The sequence below is a fragment of the Rhinatrema bivittatum genome, chromosome 9, assembly GCF_901001135.1.
Source record: "Rhinatrema bivittatum chromosome 9, aRhiBiv1.1, whole genome shotgun sequence".
NCBI lineage: Eukaryota > Metazoa > Chordata > Amphibia > Gymnophiona > Rhinatrematidae > Rhinatrema > Rhinatrema bivittatum.
Genome location: NC_042623.1, coordinates 229,355,611 through 229,379,284, shown reverse-complemented (window position 1 = coordinate 229,379,284; position 23,674 = coordinate 229,355,611). Strand labels below are relative to the sequence as shown.

Sequence of the window (23,674 nt, the reverse complement as noted above, 5' to 3'; positions counted from 1 at the left end):
TGGGCCATCCAGACAAAATCCAACAAGTCTCTTCTGGTGGGATTTAAGAAGGAATTCCCGAGTTCTGACTTGTCTGGGTGGGGGGGGAGGTTGTGAGCTGAAACCAGAGATGGCCACACACCTTCTACTGGGGGGGTTGGTATCATGCGAAAGGGGCACAACCACACCAAAGCCAGAGGATCCCTCTTAGGGAAGAGACAGCCTGCAACAGCCAGGGGGTCTGACTTTCTGCCTAATTAAAGTTGCCTTCACTTGCCTGCAAAATACTTCTAACGGAGAGGGACCCTTCCTGAAACTCCTGATATCTTTACCTTTGCTCCAGAGTGACGTATCAAATGCTTGAGAACTTTTTCCTAAGTAAGGTCAACTAATTAGCTGTGTAGGCAAAGAACAATAGGTCAGTTGTAAAGCTGAGGCCCCAAAGTTCATTTTTCACATCACTCCAAAAACTGAGGAAAAGCAACTGTTTCCTTATTGTAGGTTAAATAAAACTTATGTTAGCATATTGATGATTTGGAAAGAGAGTGTGGGACTACATTTGGACATATGGAATGTGTATTAACTGGATAACTGTAGATTAACAAAACAATTAGATTTGAAGTTGTAAATCAAAAGTCCTTGTCTTAACTAGAAGAGGCTGTAAAAAGTTAGACCTATTTCTCCTGCAATGATTTCCTAGTAGGAATCTGTTCACCTACTAAAGTAGGTGAGAAGATGCTACATAGACTTTTATATGGGCAAAGCATTAAAGAATGCATAGTTTTTATTTTTAAAAATGGTCTTTTGGAAGGCAGGAAGAAAAAGGACCCTGGTATTCAGAAGTGGGCCTGTTGTCTTCTCCAGGATGAAACAGTAAGCCAAATAATACAAAATTTGTAATTTTATTTTCCAAATAAAATCTTCCAAAAAGGAAGAAAGTTTAAGAGCATTTGTTATGTCTTTGGCATCACATAAGAAGGATGTCTCGTATAAAAAAACGAAATCTGATAATTCTGAATTTTGTAGTACAAAAAAGGCGCAATTCAATATGAACAGGTCACTATATACAAATATAGGGCATCCGCATTCACTCTGAATACAATTTCTCTACAAAAAAAAAATAAAAAAAATTTGACAACTTTTACTAAAGTCTGTTTTAAGTCTCCGTACAAAATGATTTGTTCAGTCCTTTTTATTCACCAGGGTCTCCAGACTGAATCGGAGTTGATTGAGGGCGCCCTGGAAGGGGATACTGCAGCTGGCAATCCTGTGCCCACATTTGTGTTGGTGTAAACCGGAATAACAGGTCCACTGTGTGCAAAGGCTGTATTGGGGATCAAGAAGGCAAACTGGCCATCAGAGGCTGGTACAAGCTGGAACCCTCCATAGACTTTGGCTGCTTCTACCGAAGGTGGTCCCAACTTGCAAGGCACTCCGTTTAGAGGCATCCCACTACCCTGTGGAGGAGTCCCAGGCATCTGGACCAAAGGCTGGCCAAAGGAGGCGTGAGGGGCTCCAGCTGGTATTGGCATTTGAGACTGAGCAGGATAGTTCATGGCATTAATTTGAGTCATGCAGCTGGCAAGGTGCCCCAGGAGCCTGGTCCGGACCTCTGTGTTCACCCCTTCGCACGTGGACAGGAAGCGGGTCACCTCGTTCATGCATTCACTGAATCCAGCCCGGTACTTCCCCAGCACGGTGGGGTCTGTGTTCAGAGCAGCTAAAAAGAAAAAGGAGGTGGCAATTTTAGCCCCTGTTCATAAAAAAGAAACAAAACACACACATACAGCACACCTACAAACAGTTTCTAAATACATTTGAGCAAGAAGTTGTGCACCTCAGCAGGCTAGAGTTACCCCTCTCAGCCCTTGAATTCCACTGTGACAAACTGCTGCACCCACCTCCCTGGCTCATTCATGCAAAAATCAAAGATGTTCAGATAAAAAAAAGTTTTCTTTGGATCCAATTAGCTTATTTCTCCTTGCCCTCCCCTTCCCGGAACACTAACAGCTATAAATAAGCCAGGACCGTGGGAAAGGCAGCCTGAGCCAAGTCAGTAAAATGTAGCTGAATGCCATTCAAACCACAGACGGAAGTCTGGAAGAAATCAGCTAGAAAAAAAAATTGGGATAGAGGGGAAAAGAGACAGACACACACACACACTCACCAGTCATCTGCACTCTCTGGAGATTCCGAAGGTGTTTGACTGTCATTTCCAGAATATCTGCCTTTTCCAGTTTCGAATGTCTAGAGCTCTGTCGAGAGAGAGAGAGACAATAATCATCACAACCCTCTATATTTTCACATATTAACAAAATCCATTATAAGCAATCCAGTTGTGTTTCTACATTACACAAAATCTGTAGATTTGGAATCTCTATATAGTATCTGTGAAGTGCCAACGTTAAAAACGGTATACATTCTATTTTTTTTTTTTTATTAAACCATTTAAATGGATCTACTTCCCATCAATACCCACCCAAAGACATTAAACTTATTACAAGCCCCAAAACTTCCAGTAGAAGAGCCTATTTGCTGCCGTTCAAGAAATGTTAGTTACTTACATCTTTCTTCAGTGCGTCCAGGATCAGCGTCTTCAACTGGCCCAGGCTCTCATTGATTCGCGCTCTTCGCCTCTTCTCCATGATGGGCTTGGATGACTGCAAATACAAGAAAGGAGATCGGGATGAGCGAACAGGTACCGAGCCGTGCGGTATACGGGGCCAGGGAGCAGAAGTGGGGATGTAGAGTCGCTGCTGTCCTCGCCTTCTAGTTTACCTTTCTGTGTTCAGATGCAGTCTTTGGCTTATCTGGCGTTGAGTGAATGTTAGCTGGCGTAGCAGCTACCGGGGATGAGGAGTTTTTCTCCATCACATCGGCCGGCATGTTCTCCTCTCCAAATTCCACTCAAAAGCGACACTTTGCGATTAGGATCCTTGAAAAATGTTTTTTTTGGGGGGGGGGGCGCGGGGAAGAATGAATTATATATATTAAAAAAAACAATAAAAACGTATGTGCAGTAAAAAAAAAAAAAAAATGTCCCCACTGGAACTTTGGAGCTCTTGCACTTTATGCGGGTGACGCGGCTGCGCGCGGTTATTCCAGGCCAGGGCTGTGGGCAGGGAGTGTGATCGGAGCGAGCTTCGCCTCCTATCTGCTGCCCCCTTCGCCTTGGCTCCCTCTTTATATATCTCCGCCTGCACGCGAACGGCTCGTGTGAAACTTCGCAAACTTTCTTTCCCACAGTAACTTTCAGCCAATCGGCGCCGGAGACACGCGGCTCTGCTCGTGGACGGCGCCTCGCCATTGGCTACGAGGGGCAGGGCCCAGTGACCAATGGCGCGCGCCTGGGCTCGGGGCACCCGGGCTGCCCTGTCAATCAATCGCGTTAACCCTTTCCACGACCTGCCCGGCCGCCGGTAGAAAGCGCCGAAAGGTACCCATCTTTGGCTTCCATACCTCTCCTCCTCCCCCGGGATTTTTTTTTTCTTTCTAGGATGAGAAAAGCCCAGGTTACCTGGTAAATATTAATAAAGAACATGACAACTAGAAAAACAATACAATACAATTTGGAGAGGACTTGCCACTATGGTTTAGGATGATCTTTTAACACTCACATACCGGCACAATTACGGGATATTTGCAACAAGCGGAACAACATCCCCAGTCACTGCTAAATCACCAAATCTTTATATATATTTTAAATCAAATCCAGGTCACGCTGGGACTTTTACAAGCCATCAGCATAATTCAGCTAAAATAAAACGAGCTTCAGGTGACCAGTAAAGAAAAAAAGGGGAATTTTGTGTCTCTTGCCTTAGGGGGACAGGGGCCCAGATTTTCGCAAGCGGAAAGCAGGGCGCAGTCAGACACAAATAATTACCTGCATCATTTCTTAATATTAGCCGTTTATCCTTTCTCTTTAACAACAAAAAAATCCCGTGCTTTCTGTAAAAATTTGATTGGGGGGGGGGGGGGGAATAGGCCAACTGCGCTCGCAGGGAGCCTTTAAGGCTTGCAGCAAGTAGGGCACTTTGACATCTGTCGGCATGCGAGCGCTGGTCTGAAGCTGGAGCACGTGCCAGGATGTTTTATTGCTGCTGCTGGCGCGGCTGAGGTTGGGCCGCCCGGCTGCGTGGAGGGAGGAAGGCAGGCAGGCGGGGGCGCGCGGTTTATATTATACAGGGAGAAGGTAAATAGCAGCTGCTGTGTTAAAAGCCTGGGAAAACCACGCCCCCTGCGAGCCGCAGCGCCCCTCCGGCCAAAAGATGCAGCGCCTCGTCTGGCCTGAGAAGTGGCAGGGGCGCTCGAGGGCTGCAGCCGCCCATGCGGGGGGAGACGAACAGTCCCTGTTGCGGGACTCTGATTTTATGAATTCTGGCCCAGGTAAATTTGTGTATGAGTTGCACACCTTCTGCCTCCCAGAGACCTTACAAGATAACGGGACGATTCCAAACACACCGGAATTGATCTCTACCGTCTGCTGATAGACGGGGTGATTGGCGAGCTAATCCACTTGAATGCGTAGAAATACGGTAATACCTTTACGTTAGCCCAATAAAAATGGTATCGCCTAATTAATATTTTTTGTTCATCTTTATTTCTATGCCGCCTCCTTCAAAGAAATCGGGCAGGTCAGTCCACATTGCAATAAAACCCAGGTTCAGTGGCAGGTTGCTACTTCCAGTGGCTTCTTTGTAACTCTCGCGACGGTCAGTGCGAATGTGATATTACAAGTGTTTCAGTTTAACGCACACACAAACTAAGCCCTGATCTAGCACTATGGGCTGTATTTCGCAGTGCTTTATCAGCTGCTGTCCTGGTGAGTTGTAGCCATTCAAAGCAAGGCTAATCATTAACCCTTTTTTCATCTTCAAGGATCGTAAAGCAGGTGAGGAGTCGATAATACAGGCGGATCAATAAAATGTTAAAATGCAAGCGATCGAACAAGGAGAACGCGGATTACAGGTCACTCTTTTTTTTTTTTTTTCTGAAACGGAATTTCACAGTTCGGTGAAAGGGTGCAGAAAAGCAGCGATTAGTTAGCCAGGCAGGGCTAGCGCCCTGGTCCGCAGTTTCGTTAATGGTTTTCTAGGATGAGGTGGGAGGGACGAGCCCCGGCCCGGGTGGCACACGTGGCGGGCAATCAGCCGCGACAAGGTGTAGTGGCGGGCCCTGGGCCGCTCCCACCGGCGGGACCTACCCTTGCCCTCCGGCCATCGCCTCTCCCAGCCACGTCCTCCTTTCTGTTTAAGCTTTTGTAAATAGATTTACTCGTTTTTAATTCTGACATTTACAAGCGACACCTTTTTGTGCATAACTGGTTTGTTTTTTTTTTGTTTTTTTTTTACTGGTCTATGCACACCCAGGCAGCTTGCACTTAACATTAACACTAACACGGTACCATCGGCTATAGAAAGCTCTTAATGATTTTAAATACGTCCAAATAAAGGGGCTATGTTTTTCCCCAGTTTGTACGTATTTTTGTCATTAAATCAAATGGCTTGAGTTAAGATCAAAGAACAAAAATCAAATTACTAAAATTGGCTGTTGGAACTGAATAAATACTGCGGTTTTTACTTTTCCCCAGACATAAAAGGAGTCACACATTTATTTGAATAAGTGGTTAGCTGTCAGCTTCTAAAAACTACCGTAAATGTGTCGGAGCTAGGATGGGAACTTGGATTTAAAACGGCTCAAAATATAGCTATGGGGGCAACGGGACCCTAGCGTGTTTACAAAACATGTTAATTGCCCTGCTAATGAGGGCTTCTTTTCAGAAACGTTTTGTTTTGGAAAGGAGAACTTAGTGACTTTGGTAACCTGATAAGTTCTCCCAAACAAACCTACAAAGACGAGGGTACACAAACAGAAGTGCGAGTCCGTAGCGATGCAGTTACAGGTCGAGGGGGAGCCATAAACACGCCCCTGGCGGAGCCGCTGAGCTGAGACGCGAATACTTTATTTGCCGCAAGAAATCCCAGCTCAGGTCAGGACAAACCCTTTCATGCCAAAACGAATTTGTAGACTGTTAAAAAAAAAACAAAAAACCCAAACCTTTTTTTTTTTCTCTCATAAGACATGGTCATTGAACTAATCGTTATTGTAGCTGAGGCGAATAGTAAACATTTAAGTTAGTTAAATTAAACCAGATAACCAAATAATGATGTTTTAAGGTGATTAACATTTTAGCTCTAGCAAGGGGCAGGGGGGAAAAGGCACACACAAGTAAGATCTCTTACTCTGTTATCTTGAGTTTAATTTTGTATTTGAGAAGACAATATTTATATATTTTTTAGAAGTTTGGTTCGGCAGTTCCCATCATGGATAAATAAGTAACAGAGTGGCTTTTCCAAGTCAATTCTTACATTTGGGGGGCGGGAATATAGAATAATAGCCCATGTTTGCAGTCTCCGCCTAGGTTGCTGCCAGTTTAATGAAGGGAAACCATGTAGGACCTTTCCCTTTCAAAATTGGCAGCCACAAAAATAGTGAGCGTACTGAAAGCATTGGATTGCTGCGGCGGAGAGGGAGGCAGCAAGTGCATTTGAAAATGGACTGCACCTATGCGGTTTCCCTCTTCCCTAGCTAGCCACACCTCCTGGGAACGTTCTGCTATTTAAGGTGGTGAAAGGCAAGGTGTTGTGGAACTGCCTATGCAATAAAGTGCACCCAGATTAGTGCACAGGTTTACATGAGATTCAATGTACATTTTGGACGGGCTAAACTAGCACCAAATGCGATGAGATTAGTGCGTCCAAACAAATGCGAAGCCAATAGCGCCCATTGCATGTAAATTCCATGTAGAGGAGGCTATTAGCCCCAATGCAGAAAATCGCTGGGTGCCCCAATTCATAGCTTAATTGTGCACCAATTTGTTTTAAATCCACACTTTTTAACATGACAAATTTAACTCCACCCTGGAGCTGGTGTAAAGTCAATCCATGAGTCAAGGGCTCATGAGAAATTAAAAAATATGGTCCTCTGTGGTTTCTCCTACTTAGTATCGTTATGACACTTAAATTTACTGCTTGTGGTGTTGAAAAATAAATGTATATTGGTTTGATTTAAAAAAAGAATCTTCTGGACACTCAGTTTAGACAACCATAGCAAGGTGCTTAGCTATGGGCGACTTTAGCAACCTCAGCAAAATCGGCCAGAAGAAACGGGATAAAAATGGATGCTCGTATTGAGTTCCCATTGAAATTATGTGCGCCCAATGCATTTGAGAACTAAAGCTGCACAATTCTTCCCTAGCGCATCCTTTTTTTTTTTTATGCAGCCCCTTGTTTAAATACTGCATTGGGTGCCCAGAGGATGTGGCTGCGTGCTCGTTTTCAATGTGCATCTTATTGCATCAGCCCCTCTACCTGCTTTTTGCCAGCCCAAGGAAGGCAATTCTCAGCCAGGCTGTTTTACCCGGGCTTTGAAAATTGGCCCTCTGCTCAGCCTAGATGCAGCACAAACTCACTCACGTGCTGTGACTTTCCAATCAAATGGTTCTTCTCACCAGCTTTGCTTGGGGCAGTGAGATGCTCCTCATTTTAACAATGTTAAGATGCAGAGGCAGCTGAAGGCAACACCTGTTGCCTCACCCAGACTCAAGGCCAATTTCTCTCTCTCACACTTTCACACTAGCCCCCCCCCCCCCCCCCCCCAACCAGTCTCTCTGTGTCACATCAATCACTCCCTGACCAGTCTCTTGCACATCAGGCTATTTTTTGCCATCTCAAAATTGTGCCACCTGAGGTGGCTGCCTCACTCTGCCTCATTCTAGAGCTGCCTCTGGTTAGATGGGACCCCTCCAGCACATTGCCCCGGTAGACTCGGAGAAGGAAAATATCTACAAAAATTCACATCTGGCATTCCAGAACATGGGTAAATATAAAATAGGAAATACAGCAAGATAAGAAAGGAGCTTTAGGAAAAAGATCCAAAGAGGATGTGATGCAGCCAAGGAACAAAGTTTGTAAAACCTAATTTGTCAAAGTTTGGTGCTTTCTTATTATTCAAGGTCACAAAATAGCAGATGAGTCTGCGGTAAAGCATCATTTACAAATAGATAAAGGTCTGTTTCCCAGTGATGACACCAGAATCTCTTTATTTATTATTTATGTGGACTCATTGGTCCAGATTAGGTAAGATTTACTGTGCCCTTGACTCAGATCTTACCGTGTATGTTTGAGAAGAGATTACTTGACTTGCTCCATGTCACATGCAGGTGGACGCAGGGACTGAACCTGCAGCTCCACACTCTGTCCTCAGTCCAGCTTTTACTCGTAGCCATTTCTAGCTGTAATTCATCCATGTTTAGATTAAGGGCCTGATTTACTAAAACTTTTCTGCTATTCTGTATCTGGGAGAGAAAAATCAGGTCCTAGAAGAGAATTGCATTCTCATTTTTAATCCCAAAAGAAGAGGGGACACTTTTTTCTTACTTATGGCCGATACAGTAAAATCGCGGGAGAGCAGGCGAGCGTGGCCTGTGCCTGTGCACTTGCCCTCCCAGCGTGCGCACAGGCCACTCTCCTGTGCGCGCGATTCAGTATTTTAATTTATTGAAATTAGGCCCGGCAGTAAAAAGAGGTGCTAGGGACACTAGCGCGTCCCTAGCGCCTCTTTTTTGACGGAAGCGGCGGCTGTCAGCGGGATTGACAGCCAACACTCAATTTTGCCGGTGTCGGTTCTCGAGCCCGCTGACAGCCACTGGTTCGGAAACCGGAAGCCGGCAAAATTGAGCGTCCGGTTTTCGACCCGCCAGCTGCGGGCCCATTTTAAATTTTTTACTTTTTTAAACTTTTGGGACCTCCGACTTAATATCGCCATGATATTAAGTTGGACCTCCGACTTAATATCGCCATGATATTAAGTTGGAGGGTGCACAGAAAAGCAGTTTTTACTGCTTTTCTGTGCACTTTCCCGGTGCCCGGAGAAATTAGCGCCTACCTTTGGGTAGGCGCTAATTTCTGAAAGTAAAATGTGGGGCTTGGCTGCACATTTTGCTTTCTGAATCGCGCGGGAATACCTAATAGGGCCATCAAAATACATTTGCATGTTGCAGGCGCTATTAGGTTCGGGGGGGGGGGAGGGGGGGTTGGACGTGCGTTTTTGACGCGCTATTACCCCTTACTGAATAAAGGGGTAAAGCTAGCCCGTCCAAAACGTGCGTCCAAATGCCGGCTAACAGTGCACTCTGTCGGAGCGCACTGTACTGTATTGGCCTGTTAGTATGAACCTTCATCATGCAGACTGCTTGCACATTATCCCACACGCAGGGCACCTAAAGCGCAGCTGGCAAGCCAAGTTCTTGCCATTGGTAAATGAGTTTCTGCTTTTTTTTTTCTTTGTCATTTGAGTAATAATTAGTTGTAGTAAAAGAAGGAACCCTTCACTGGTTAGGTCTCAGTGCCACAAAATCATTGAATTTCTGCAGGGGTTTGGCACTGGATTGCGTGGCTGAGCCATCCAGGAAGAGACCACTAGTCTGAGTGGGTTCTTATTGTAGTGATGAGCTTTTCTGCAGACTTGAATTGCAGGACAAATGTGTGTTCAGTGGCTAGATTACTGGATACATTCTGCAGTTGCTTTGATTTTCATCATACATTAATTCGCATTTTGTCTGGTCATGGCCATGTATGTTTGATTAAGAACATAGGAGATGCTTTGCTGGGTCAGACCAAAGGTCTGTCTAGCCCAACATTCTTTCTCAATAGATCCAGTTCTACTTGCTGATAATCAGGGATAAGCAGTGTTTTTCCCGTCTACATGGCTAAATAGTGGTTTATGGACTATTTCTTCAGGAACGTTATCTAAACCCTTTTTAATCCCAGCTACATTGACTGCTTTGCTTTCGCCACATCCTCTGGCAACAAATTCCATAGCTTAATTGTGCACCAATTTGTTTTAAATGTGCTACTTGGTAATTTCATAAAGTGCCTCCTAGGATAGGGTGAATAAATAACCGTCCCTGTTTAACCCGTTCCACCCCACTCATGATTTTTATAAACCTCCTTCATATATCTGCTCAGCCGTCTCTTTTCCTCATCTTACAGGGGAGCCGTTCTATCCTGTTTATCATTTTTTGGTCGTCCATCTCTGTACCTTTTTGTAGTTCTATATCTTTTTTGAGATGCGTCGACCAGAACTGCACACAGTACTCAAGGTGCAGTCACACCATGGATTGATACAGAGGCATTATAATAACCTCTGTATTGTTTTCCATTCCTTTCCTGATAATATCTAATATTCTGTTTGCTTTTTGAACTGCAGCCGCAGTCTAAGGATTTTAGAGATTGTCCATAATGATTCCAATATCCCTTTTCTGAGTGGTGACACTTAATACAAAACCCAGCAGTGTGTACCTGTAGTTTGGATTATTCTTCCCTATATGCATTGCTTTGCACTTGTCCACATTAAATTTTATCTTCCATTTAGATGCTCAATTCCCCCAGTCTCGCAAGGTCCTCTTTCAGTTCTTCACAACTGGCAAGTGATCAGACAATTTTATGTCCTATGTGAATTTGATCACCTCCCTCATCACTCCCCTTTCCAGCTCTAAATCATAAAATCCAAACTTCAAGCAACTCTCAAGGAAGCCACTGCTTTTTTGGCTTCAAAGTGAATAACTTCCTTTTATGTGCTTAATTGGAGTATTGTGTAGGTTAGTTTAAAAAATAGAAATGGTACCTGAGGATTTAAAAAAAAAAAAAAAAAAAAAAAAAAAAAGTTTTTTCCCCTTTGCTTGACTGATTTCTCACACTCAGATTCCCATAAATTGCTGACTAATCCTTAGTCATCTTCTCTGTCTCTCCTTTTTTGCTAATATTTCTGCCCCTGGAAGGGACCAACCCTGTATGTATCACCTGATAACATTTTTTCAGAGACCCTGAGAACAACAAAGGTAGGAAAACATACCCATCAAAGTGCCCCCAATCCACACAAGCCACCTACATACAGCCCCAATTGCTGTGTCCACCTCCCTCTGCACAAGAGGAAATTGCAGCTTTAAAAGCTACAGCTGTATGCAGATTTGCTTTATAAGAGCCATTACCACAGTTTTGACAATTTCAACAGCTTCCTGATTTAGCTTGCTTAAACCATGAATACATAAAGGCCTCTGCTCTTCAAAAGTCATGAGCCATGCAGACGGCCAAATATCTGGAGCTGACAACCGGGCCATGGCATTTTGTAGTTCTGCTATATCTTTTTTGAGATACGTCGACCAGAACTGCACTGAAAAAAAGCTCTGAAAAAAGCAGCTGGGGTGACTCGATATTTGTAGCTTTATGCTAGGGAGATTCTTTCCTCTGCCTGACGTTTTTATGCACCTTTGAACTGAATTTTGCACAGAATGAAGGTGGATACGGCACATTTCCAGGGGTTCCACATGACACAGGAGACTGTTGGCAGTTCCTGCAGTCCTGTCTTTCAATTGATTTTCAGTTGGGATTGGAAATACAAGAAATACATCACAGCCTGTTGACAAAAAACCCCCCAGGACTACCATGGTGTCTCCTTCCAGAAACTGGGTCAGGCAGGCAGCTGTGCGTGCTACAGGGTCTGGATGGTATATGAGCAGTTTTGCCCGACCCCTCCACTTACACTGCGATTTCACTGGGAGGAAACAGCTCATCTCTTTCATTCCCTCCCTGAAGTGGGGATATTGTGTATTTAACATTTCATAATTACGAGATACACAGAAGAGTGAGAGGGCTTTACTTTGTTACTATTTTCCACTTAAGGATACATTTCATGTCTGAAAGAAAAAACCTAATTTTTAACCCAAGTGAGGGATGCCCCTTATATTTAAACCCATTTTATTCATCTGAGTCAAATAAAAGGACTAAAAAAGTAATCAGGAAAAAACTGACTGTCTTAACTAAAAGTGCCCCATTTTAGTCTAGGCTACTGGGAAATGGGATCTGAGCACACCTTATTCAGAGAAATATGAAATAATTGTAATATACACCCATAAAGTATCCATTTTCCAAGTTTTGGTCAACATATAAGGCCTGTATCAGGCTGCCAGTCTTGGCCATAGAGCTGCAGGTTTTGTGGCAGTGCATCCATCTCTTTGCAAGACATGGACATGCCCAGGCAACTACAGGACTAGATGACAGTGGCCTGACCTCAGATATATTACAGTTAAAGAGGATATCCTTAAATAACCAGGAAAAGGAAGCTGCTAAATTAAAGTGAGACACAGAAACCAGTGGATGTGCAAAAAGGTCCCTGTGAACCCATATACAATCCAAACATGCAATGCAATTCATTCCCATAGTCATCTGTCACATTTTTTTGTGTCAAAAATCTTTGCAGTGATACAAGAAGAGCAAACATGAATGATAACCTATGTTTCTCCTTTTACCTATTGAAAAATCAATTTGCCAGAAAATGCCATTTAAAATCTCATAATAGATCACACTCTTAATCTTCAAAACGGTTTGGCTAAGAATTGAATGAACCTGGAAAAGTTCTAGTTGATTTGGTTTGTTGAACCTTGAGGTGCATTTTCGAGGTACAATGAGGAAATTTGCCTTGCCTTTCTTGTAGCTCTAATGTAAATGCAAGCAGGGTCTTGGTTAACTGAGGCAGCCGTATGCTTCCCATTTCCCCTTCTCCCCTGTTTCCACATCATAGAACAACATGCGTGCTTTTTAGCCACAGTGGGGTCAGGCGTTTTCGCTATTTATCCATGTAAATGACATTGAAAATTGCCCTGGACAGCATGTTTTATATAAAACTACTGCTCATCCTTTTTCATCACAGCTCTTTTTGATTTGGATTTCCTGGGGACATAGGCTTTGCCTCACCCTGTTGTCAAGAGCTTCCATTTTGAGAGGCTTCAGAGATGGAAGTTAAGTAGGTTCTGAATCCATATTTAAAATTGAATATGGAACAAATTCAATCTCACATCAGACCTAGGGCATCATTCTTTTAGCAAAAATTGTCTTGATTCCTTGGGTCTTCTGTGCACTTTAAACTGCAAAACTTTCTGACTTCAACAGTCTTCTTGGCCATAGACACTGCAAAAATGTTAGAGGAGAAGCCAGTGCAATGTGCTGATAATTGCATGCATCCTTCATGTCATCACAGCTCCTTTTGAGTTGGATTTCCTGGGGACACAGGCTGAAGGGAGTAAGGCTGTGGCCCTGAGTTCACGCACAAGCTCATTTGCACAGTTACACCTGCTCTATCTTGGGCATAACGTGGGTGGATGAACTTATGTGCATAATTTTTAAAAATGAGAAAGTGTGCATGTAAGTGTGAACTCCACCCCAACTCTGTCTCTCCCCCCCAACTCTCAGAATTCCTCTTGCCATTTTACGTAAAAGTACGCATGAAGCTTTGTTCAGAATTTAGCCCAGGGCTATTTTAGTACAGCCATTTCTGTGCATAACATTTTCATGGATTTTATACATGCAAATATTATGAAAATCAGGCCCCAGTTGGGAATTGAGTTACTGTCTAAATCCCTCCCCTCCCCGCCAGGCTGAAAATTGCCACTCAGGTTAACTGGGAAAAATATATGTGTATTTTCACATGGTGTGCAGTCTTAGCTGGATTAAAAAGAGATATTCCCGGGGGTTATGGTGGTTATGTTGGAATAAACTGCATATGAAATCCACACATATAGTTTTGCTCCAGTTTCTCTGCTTGTAGAAACTCCTTAAGCAGTTTCTTTTTGAAAGTTAGCTTACAAGGTATGAGGGTATAATAGTACCCATGGACCTTCCACCTCAGCAACTAGTGAAAAGTGTGTCCTTCCCTCCCCCATATTATTAGCATGTGACAGAACCCCCAGATGTATTATCTCTGTGAAGCTGCCCTGTTTGCTCTATAAAAGCGATTTCAGTGAGGCAGAATTTTGCTGGGAGGAGAAGATTATTTGACCAGAGGAACGCCATTGGTTTGATGTGACCACTTTGTACAGGAAGCCCAGAGGACTGACAAGTTGTAAAAGTGTGTACAGTGGTATAAAAAGCCCACATTTTACTGAAAGATGCAATTCACAGGTGGAACTGAAAAATGCTAGCATGGAGACCTAGGTTTCATTATTGTTTGCAAGCCAAATGGAATTTTTTTTTCTGTTAAGCAATTTGTTTTTCTTTGTGTAGATGAATATTTTGAATTTTCTTGCAGACTATCAACCTCAGTGGCAGGTAATGGAATTTTCAATTCACCATTTTTGAAACAATGATGTATTTCATGTACACTCTTTTCCCTGCAAGTACAGATTCTAAGGTTATAAGTATAGGGTTGTATGCCTAGTATTCAGTGTAACTCCTGACATCCACCATCCGTTTGACAGCTTCCGGCTCTGTGTCTCGTTATTCTGGTTAGTATTATTTCTGGCAAAGGAAGGCCTATTATTAAAAGTTCACCTGGGGCCATGAGAGTCTAGGCACAATACTATTTAACCTCAGTATATAGTGTGTTATGTTCAGACTAGTTAGAAGCTTCTATTAGCATTTCTTCGGAGGATTGATCTCATAGTCGATTAATCAGCTTCCCCACACACGAACTTTGTCACTTTTCCGTGCACCTATATAGGAAGCTCTGTGGTGTAGGGACCTCCCTTGTATGTTGTGCTAGCATGATGTGTTTTGGTCATAAAGGGTTTGGTTCACCCAAAATCAGGACATAGAAATACCCATGGCCAAAATTAATCACATTCTTGGTTAAAAAAAACAAACAACCAAGAATGGATTGGAGGAAGGACAATGAGCATTTTCCCCCTGTGATGCCATTTCAGACTAAGGGCAAGAAGCCAAAAATGCTTGCCCATGCTTCAGTTTCTGCACTTTCTCATTTAAGCATGCTCCAAACCGCTTACATGACCCTACTCATCATTAGGCGACAAGGAGTAAAAATTAAAGAAAACAAGAAAACTTTCATTCCTGGTGGAATAAATGCTGTCATAGTTACAAGGAAGTTGAACAGAATGCTATAGAAGAGTTAACAAAGAGACACTTTACCTTTCTCTCACTTCATTTCTCATGATTAACTCTGCTCTTCAAGGAGGACCATTCCTTTCACTAGACTGAACAACTTAGCACAGGATAGGTAAAGGGCCATGGCTGCCTAGGACCATACAAGAACATGAACATTCAGTTATGCCTAAGGAAGGCAGTTAAGAAGGACATGCTATCCCACCACCTGCCCTTCTGATACTGTCAGCACTTCATCCCAATCAGTATGATCGGATGGCCAATCAGCTATGAAAATCTGTGTGCTTTTTTTGCAAGGCTACCACAGTTTGCTTATTTCTGTCACCCTTGTGGTCAGCTCTGGGCTGTAAAAACACATCCATCATTTGGTTTCATCCATGGCTAGGCTGACCATGGCAGAAGCTGCAGAACCTGCATAATACGCCCTTCCTCATCTCCTTCAGTTCATCTGTCCTCAGTTGTACAATGATATGGAATGGATCTTCTGGTGGCCACTTTTACAGAAACTAATAAGTATTAATAAGTACCATTTTTCTATCATTTTTATATGCATATAACATTGTAAAATGTGTAATATTTCCATTAATTGATTACTGTAAGGGTCTTTACCTAGGTCTTCCAGATATTTCCCTACAACCTTTACAGCGATTATTGAATGTTGTCTCGTGTCTTGTTACTGGTGTGAAATGTAATGAGCATATCACACCTACACTTATGGGTCTACATTATCTCCCTTTGGGTTCTGTCCATGGTTCAATGCCCTCCTCAAACTGTATCAGCTGTCTCGTTTGTTAGGGTCATCAGAGAGAGGCCTACTTGATGTCCCCTCCATGAGGTGTGCTTGCCTCTCTGTGACCAGAAAGTGTGCCTTCTCTGTGGTGGCTCCTGTCCTGTGGAATTCCTTCTCTATGGAATTACAATGGTGTGATTGTTTAAAGACATTCAGAGGACTCCTGAAAACATTTCTTTACAAGCAGGCTTCTCTGTAAGAACAATGGTCATTATATCAGTTTGAGACGATCCTTTTAGTTACTAATTAAACTCAAGGAACTTCATAATTATGTGCTGTGATATATATTGTTTTGTTCAACATTTTGGATTTGAATGATTTTTAGGGATATGAACTGATTTTTTTTTTTCATGCCATTTTTGTTTCAGGTTTTGATTTTGTTTTTAAAATGGTTCGGGAGGTGTTTATTTTGGGTTTCTCCAATTTCAGACGCACTAGATATGTTACCAATAAGTTAAAAAGTGTCAATTGGGGAGCAGTTCGTCAGCTAGAGTTATGGTTCTGCATTCCCATTGGCTGTCTCCTTAGTTACTTGTTTGTGTTGCCAAGGTTGCAAGGTGATGTTTGTGGGGGGATGGCCAGAGCCTGGTAACAAGTGTAAACAACAAGTGATGTATTAATAGCATCAAGTTCTAGTCAGCAAAAGCATGTAATGCAAATGCATATTTACAATTTGCCAATCCCTTTGTATTTTAGGAAAGGGGACATGGCATTTTGGGATATGCATATTTTGAATTCCCCTGGTGTGAGTCTGTTTGGGTGGGGGGAGGGGTAACTGGTGAGAGGGGAAGAAATAGACAATGTTGTTGCCATTGTCTATTTTGTTGAAAACAAATGCACATCCCTAATGATTTTATGTGTATCACTTAGGCTGTTTGTGCTAAGCAATCAATATATTTAAAAAAATGTAAAAAATATATATTTTTTTAAATTTTACATAATGGTAGTAGTTCGTGGACTGTTGATCTGCTCTAAAGGGGGTTGGGTAGCTAGTGGGTTATTCATAGTTTATTATATTAACAGTAGTAGAAAATCCTGTCAATAATGACAGGGAAAAAGGTCACTTCCCTCCCCTCTCATTGACCCCAGCCCCACTTGGATCTTTCTCCTTCTGCCGGCAGGGGGGGTGGGAACCTCCTCTGACACCTTACTTTAGGTCGTCCGGTTCTCTCTGCTCTCTGGCTACCAACGGGCTAGGCTCTGCCAATGGCCTCTGGCCTCTCCGCTTTTCTATTTTGTCAGGCTGTGGCCAGCTTGTAAACTGCATGCTACATGCAGGATACACATGTGCAGACCTCTGGCTGTGCTGACCACGTATACATGCATCTCAGTATTGGGCAACCACTGACAGAGTGACAGAGCTGGCCTGTTATAGTAAGGATACCATAAACCTTCTGGCATGTTACGTTTCCTTCTTTGTTTTTCAGGCAGATAATGAGCGGAGTGGAGGAATAACCTAGTGGTTAGAGCAATGGGCTGAGAACCAGGAGACCAGGGTTCGAGTCCCATTGTCACTCCTTGTGACCTTAGGCAAGTCACTTTACCCTCCATTGCCTCAGGTGCAAACACAGAATGGGAGAAAAGGCTTAGTAAATCAGGCCCTTAGATTGTAAGCCCTCTGGGATTAGGGAAATACCTACAGTACCTGAATGTAATCCACTTTGAAGCGCTGAAAAAAGTGCGAAAAGCGGAATATAAATCTAAATAAAATAAAAAATAAATAAGTGGATGTTAATACTGTAGTATGCTGTGTTTTCTACTTCTCATGATGCTTCACTTTTATCACATGCTCTCCCCTTATTTGAAACTATAAGGCATGATGTGGCTATAATGATTTAACATTTTTCTGTAGGAACCAACTCTTAAGGACTCTGGCCGAGTTTCGCTCTATGAGCTGCCTCAGGGGCTATTCAAAGCTTTCCTCTCACCTTTTGTGATATTATGTTTGTATTTGAACATCTTTTCTTTTTCTGCAATGTCTTTAAGTACTAGAGTTTCAAATGTATGTATAATAGGATTAATCGGTCCGCTAGGCATCCATTTACTATTAGGTCTCACTATGGAATTGTCTGACATAGTAGGTCTAGTTGAAAATATCTCCATAATTTTTAATCTCCTCGTGAACTTAAAAAGATCAATTCTTGTTCTGAACGCATTGTAATTCCCCGTAGGGACAAAGGATAAACCTTTGTTTAAAATAGCAATTTCTTCTAAATTAAGTGTCCTCTTGGAGATATTAACTACAGAGTTACTGCCTTTTAGTATTTTTATCCAATTCGAATTTTCTTTCAAATTCACTGTATTTTGTTTGTTGATTTATTTAGTTTATTTTTTTCAGTTTTGTCCATTATACAGTTTTTATCATGTTCTATACACCCTGGTTTGTTTTGTTTTTTTCATTTTTTTTTCATTTGGTTTTTTAATTTTGATTCAGATTATGGTTGCTTATGGCTGTTTTTCTAGTTCATTACACCTATACACATGCACTCCCTTTATAATTATATACACTTTGTGTATCTATAGTTACTATATGGAGTGATCCATTTTGTTTGTTTTAATATCTGTATATACAAAAATACTTGTCCTATAAATATTTGTATATGTATATTTCTACACACAAATAAGTGAGCAATGTGATTTTAGTTTTTAAATGCAATATGTTTATATTTACTTTTATGTCATATTATTTTATATGATTTATATAAGTTTTATATTGCATTTTACTTGTTACAAATATTCATGTTTGTGAGTCTTTTTATTTGTTTCTATTTATTTGTAATAGCCCCTGAGGCAGCTCGTAGAGCGAAACTCGGCCAGAGTCGGGCAAGATCCAATAAAGTCCAATTTTACCGATTCCACCCTTTGTTTTCTTGCTGCTAGCCACATTGGATCGGTTACCGGTTTGTTTTCTTGGAACCAACTCTTATCCTTTCTCACCGACAGAATGACATCCTCGTGCTCAGGAGGGCGGGATCAAGAGAACAGCTGAAGTCTCCTGCATAACCAGGAAGAAGGCGACCGAGCCGCACGTGGGGCTTTTGGTGAAAAGCGGTACATTTTAACAAACTAGCTAAAATTCCACAGCACGTACTGTAAAAGCTTTATAAACTCCTGCATAGCTTTTTTTTTTTTTTTTTTTCCCTATGTGGTCTTTTTTTCCCCTTCTTGAAGCTGCAGAAAAGCAAACCCTTGGGGCAAAAGATGGCTCATTTGAGCGTGGAAAGATTTCCAATAAGTCGATGAAGAGAGTGTAGCGCTTGAAAACACTCAGAAACGTACCGCACATTAATACCATTAAAAGGACTCGCCTGCAGCTTGTTTGTGGACCTTTATGGCTATGTATCCAAGTTGACTTAACACGGCAACCAGTGACCACAGAATTGCATGGAAGCAAAGGGACTGATTTAAAACCCCTCACTTGTAAATCCTTTGGGTCTGTGCTTGCCACACATAATCCCAAGGTGAGAGAATCTTGAATTGTATACATTTTTATACATACATTACAATATTTTCAGTATGTAACACAAACATATATAATTTATCAAAATTAGAAACAAGAGTAATTTGAATACCTGACATTGTTTTTCCCACATCTTTAGAAACAGCTTGAAATCTGACACACATATCTCTGGATTTTGTGCAGAATTTTGCAGAAGGGGCTTGCATTCTAAAACTGTTAAAGACAATTAGGAACTGAACAACTCCCTGGTGCTTTGAAACACACTGATGGAATCTGTGCTTGGACATTTCTCCATACCAGCACTACAACTTTAGCAGGGTGGTAAAGAGTGACTTTCTCATTCATGTGTGATCATGGGATGAAACCAGGACAATCTTGGGCTGCTTTGGCTCCATGGTTGGAATGTATCTTTATTGGTGGCTGTCAAAGCTGAACCTCCGCACTGCAATAATGCAATTTACAAAGCAATTCAGGGGCTAAAGTACATGGGAACAGTGAAGATAGCAAGCTCTCAACCAATTCTAGTGCAATCAAAGTCTGACATGACTTAAACAAAGTCAATAAGACAGATTTCAGCGTGAGCAGCAACAAAAGAGAAGATAGACCTGCATATATTATATCCCTGTCCATATAATCTGTGTCACCTGAGTGTTGCTCACTCTGTCCATTGCATGCAAAAATGCACACTTAGCGCTGCCTTTTCAGGCTGTTTGATAATTGGTTCTGATTCCTTAGACTTTTCTGTCATTCTCCCTTAGGAACTGTAATTAAGGGCCTGATTTGTTAAGAAGCTGATATTAAAAAAAAAAAAAAAAAAGCTGAAGCTAGGTGCCTAATTTCAGTCAAACATAGAAGCCTAAGTTTTCAGCTTAAAATTCACCTAAAATTAGGGACCTATGTTTGTCATGTTGTTTGTTCTATGTTACATGTGTACAAGGAGGAAAATTTAGGGCCCTAAATGTAGGACAGCTCTTCATTCTCCTAGATTAAGGGACCTACGTTAACGGCCCTAGCACTGAAAATCCGTCCTGCGTTCTGCCCCCATAGTCCCCCCGCTTTACAGGATCCTAAATTTATGATCCTAACGGAACTAGGAGGCCCATATTCAAAGGGGTTTGGCAGGGCAACCTTTTATGTTAACCAGACAAATCCCGAGGTTTACATTTCCCTCCCCTCTAAGCTTGATAAGTCATTACCCAAGTAAAGCTTATCCGAAAAATCAGGAGACATTCTGGAGCGAAGCTAAGTTGTATGTTTAACTTAATCCAGATAAATTATCTGGAAAGTCTGATCATGCCAAAGACCACACCTAAAGCTTTCCTGATGCATATGCCCAGATAACTTTAAATTTAGCTGGCTATATTCAGAACATAGCCAGTTAAGTACAAACAACAACAAAAAGTTGTGACCATAGTGGCCCTCGCAGCCCTACCCCAGATAGGGGGTAATAAAATAAAAGTGCTGGATCTGGGTCCCCTCCTGCCCAGCCCTCCACACTCACCCAGACCCCTCAAAACCCCCAAGGTTGGCTCGAAAGGGGGTTTTTTTTGTTTGTATTTCATGTATCAAACTATATTCTGAATGTAGATGGTTTAAGTTTAACGTTATCTGCTTACATTTACCTGGTTAACTATCCATATATATTTAGTGGGATGGCTAAAGTTATCTTGCTGACTGTTCAGAATCAAGCATCAAATAACCTGAAAAGACCACAAAACTCAATCGAGTTGCATAAACTTCCTAGTTTTGTTTCAAAGTCTAACTAAGGACGAGAATTTACAAACTGATTTTGCCACCCCCCCAGCACTTATTTAATACTAAAAACATCTGTATGAAAGCATGTGCTTGGTTAATTGCATGAGTATACCTGTGTATGCTGCAGCTAAACAAAGTTTAACTGCAGCATACACAGGTGGCTATGTATGTGAAGTAAGGCTGTTTGCCTTTTTTCTGGGGTATTTTTTTCCCAAATGAAATGCATCTTCTCTCCTTCACTTTGTCTTGTTTGTCTTTTGTCGTCTTTTCATATTTTTGCCAGACTCTTAAGATCAGCAGAATGACATTGTTAGGCTATTTCAAATTCAAACATACTGTAGGTTTGCAAGAGAGATAATGAGAGTTGGAGTGAGACACTGGCTGAGTGAGATGCTGGTTTTATGAATAGCTGAGAGAATAAGTACGATTTCTGGAGGCCAGAATGGCAGAACTGAAGGAGCTGAGGCAGAGGAGATCTTCAGGAACATATAATAGGGATGTGAATCGTATTTCTGACGATTGAAAATATCGTACGATATTTTCAAAGTCATCAGAAATCGGGGCTCCCCGAAACAGATAGGAAAACCCCACAAAATTGTTCGTGGGGGTTCTCTTATCGTTTTGGGGGAGGGCGGGAAAAACGGCACACAAAAATAATCCCTAAAACCTCCCCCACCCTCCCGCAAAAAAAAAAAGTTTTAAATTACCTGGTGGTTCAGTGGTGGTCCCGGGAGCGATCTCCCGCTCTTGGGCCATTGGCTGCCACTAATAAAAATGGTGCCGATTGCCCTTTGCCCTTACCATGTGACAGGGTATCCATGCCATTGGCCAGCCCCTGTCACATGGTAGTAATGGACGGCCGGCGCCATCTTTAAAAATGGCGCGGGCCATCCAGTGCTCCTACCATGTGACAGGGGCCAGCCAATGGTATGGATACCCTGTCACATGGTAAGGGCAAAGGGCCATCGGCGCCATTTTTATTAGTGGCAACCGACGGCCCGAGAGCGGGAGATCGCTCCCGGGACCACCACTGGACCACCAGGTAATTTAAAACTGGTTTTTTTTTTGGGGGGGGGGGGTTCGGGAGGGTGGGGGAAGCTAAGGGAGCTGTTTTGAAGTGTCGGGGTGGGGATTTTTTTTATCTGCTCGGGCACAGCCGATTAAAAAAAACAAAACAAAAAAACCCTATCGGGCCGCACGAAAAAAATTCACGATGTTACTCCGGTTCCGATTCACATCTCTAACATATAATGCAGGTAGGACCACTGTACTGGCAAGGCTACCAAGAATTGGATCACATTTTGAAGTAGTTGGAAGTAATCCTGTAGGTGAGATCCACTTTTTGCATTGAGGTTGCTTCTTTGCGGGGTGGGGGTGGGGTGTTTAGGAGGGTAAGGATAGAACATTTGCTGCTATTGACGATTTGATTCATTAGAAATGTAGATAGTTGGCTGTGAGGATTTCTTGGTAACTTGCCTGCCTGATGCAAAGGTAAGTGGCACTCATGAATTAGAGGATTTTAGAGAGTGCTGAGAAGCATCTGTCTGGGTGGTATATGTGTGCACCAATAACTTAGGAAAGTACAGGAGGTTAGTTCTGAAAGCCAAATTTAGGTTTCTAGATAGGGGATTGATATCCAGAACCTCTAGCAGAAATGCTTCCAGTTCCATGCACAGGATACCAGAGGCAGTCTGAGCTCCAGAGCCTCAATACTGTATGTGTGCTGAGTATGGTCAGTTTCCAAAAGGAAATACCCTTGAGAATTGTGTGCTATTCTGCTATATCTTTTTTGAGATGTGGCAACCAGAACTTGAGAAGGGCAACCAAAATGATAAAAGGGATGGAATGGCTTTCTTATGGAGAAAGCCTTAGGGCTCTTCAGCTTGGAGTCTAGACAACTGAGTGGATATAAAATAAGTTTCTAAAATCATAAGTGGTATGAAAGGCGTTAATAGAGAACAGCTTTTTACATGGACACTCCTTGAAAGTAACCACAGATTTAAATCAAATTTAAGAAAGTATTTTTTTCAATCCGTGTACAAGTAAGCTGTGGAATTTGTTGCTGGAGGATATGGTCAAGGCTAGTAGTATTGTTGGGTTTGAAAAAAAGACTTGGACAAGTTTCTTGAGGACAGGTTTATTAAAAAGTATCAGCCACATCCTCTTACTTCTGGAAGTGAGCAGCAGAAAAGGGATCTTCCCACATGGATCTCCCAGTGACTGTCAAGATGAGATGCTGGGCTCAATGTACCATTGGTCTGACCCAGCTTGACATATTTTGAGTTCATCATGATATTGCTCCATTGCATAGCACAATTAGGGGTGAATTTCCAAAGAATTACACACATACTTTTTCGCACACATATATGTAACTAAATAAGGAGCAGTCTAGGGGTTTTCTGTGGTGGAGCCAAGAGTTAGCGTACGTAGAGCTAGATTCATCATTTATCGCAGGGATAATGCTAGTGTTAATAAAAGGGGCATTCCCATTTAAATTAAGTAGTGACCGCTTCGCACAGATATCGCTGTTGGCAATGGTATCTCGTTTCTCAAAACGTCATTGGTTTCACGAAAAAACCTTGACAGTTTATCGTGCCCTGCGATATTGTATCAATGTATAAAAGCTCACTTCTTGCACCTCCTCTGAGGGTGTGTCAGGCTTTGGAGTGAGGAGGTTAGTGGTTTGGTTTGGGGAGTTTCTGTAGGAGTTATTTATGAATTCTGAGTGCATTGTGCTGT

The 23,674-nt window shown here is 42.3% G+C and overlaps 1 protein-coding gene and 1 long non-coding RNA gene across 8 annotated transcripts in view; one reads left to right on the top strand and one right to left on the bottom strand.

The window, feature by feature from the left end:
- Positions 1 to 201: 201 nt before the first annotated feature.
- HES1 (hes family bHLH transcription factor 1) lies at positions 202 to 4,102 on the bottom strand. 2 transcript variants are annotated; one of them, XM_029616573.1, is made up of 5 exons: positions 3,863 to 4,102; positions 2,758 to 2,914; positions 2,544 to 2,639; positions 2,147 to 2,234; positions 202 to 1,699 (listed from the first exon to the last, which is right to left on the bottom strand). In XM_029616573.1, the coding sequence occupies exons 2-5, from the start codon at positions 2,863 to 2,865 to the stop codon at positions 1,176 to 1,178; spliced, it is 816 nt and encodes a 271-aa protein (XP_029472433.1). In that variant the 5' UTR covers positions 2,866 to 2,914; positions 3,863 to 4,102; the 3' UTR covers positions 202 to 1,175. The 2 variants fall into 2 exon arrangements, with proteins under 2 accessions (XP_029472433.1, XP_029472432.1); XM_029616572.1 differs by lacking the exon at positions 3,863 to 4,102 and having other exon boundaries at positions 2,758 to 3,153.
- A 23-nt stretch (positions 4,103 to 4,125) lies between these two features.
- The window catches only part of LOC115099174, a 174,068-nt gene continuing 154,519 nt past the window's right edge, over positions 4,126 to 23,674 (top strand). For 3 of the 6 annotated variants that reach the window (XR_003858705.1, XR_003858700.1, XR_003858703.1), the window contains exons 1-3: positions 4,613 to 4,870; positions 18,664 to 18,771; positions 18,892 to 19,181. This is a non-coding gene — a long non-coding RNA (uncharacterized LOC115099174). Of the gene's footprint in view, positions 4,366 to 4,612; positions 4,871 to 5,664; positions 5,969 to 18,663; positions 18,772 to 18,891; positions 19,182 to 23,674 lie in introns of those variants that run through there. The other 3 variants (XR_003858701.1, XR_003858702.1, XR_003858704.1) reach the window with 3 other exon arrangements.

Bases quoted from the DNA above. Each gene is read 5' to 3' on its own strand.
- HES1 (XM_029616573.1), bottom strand. From the start codon at position 2,865: ATGCCGGCCGATGTGATGGAGAAAAACTCCTCATCCCCGGTAGCTGCT. The intron at 2,640-2,757 runs GTAAACTAGAAG...TTGTATTTGCAG, and splicing joins CTGCATCTGAACACAGAAAG to TCATCCAAGCCCATCATGGA. The intron at 1,700-2,146 runs GTGAGTGTGTGT...TTTTCTTTTTAG, and splicing joins CCAGAGAGTGCAGATGACTG to CTGCTCTGAACACAGACCCC.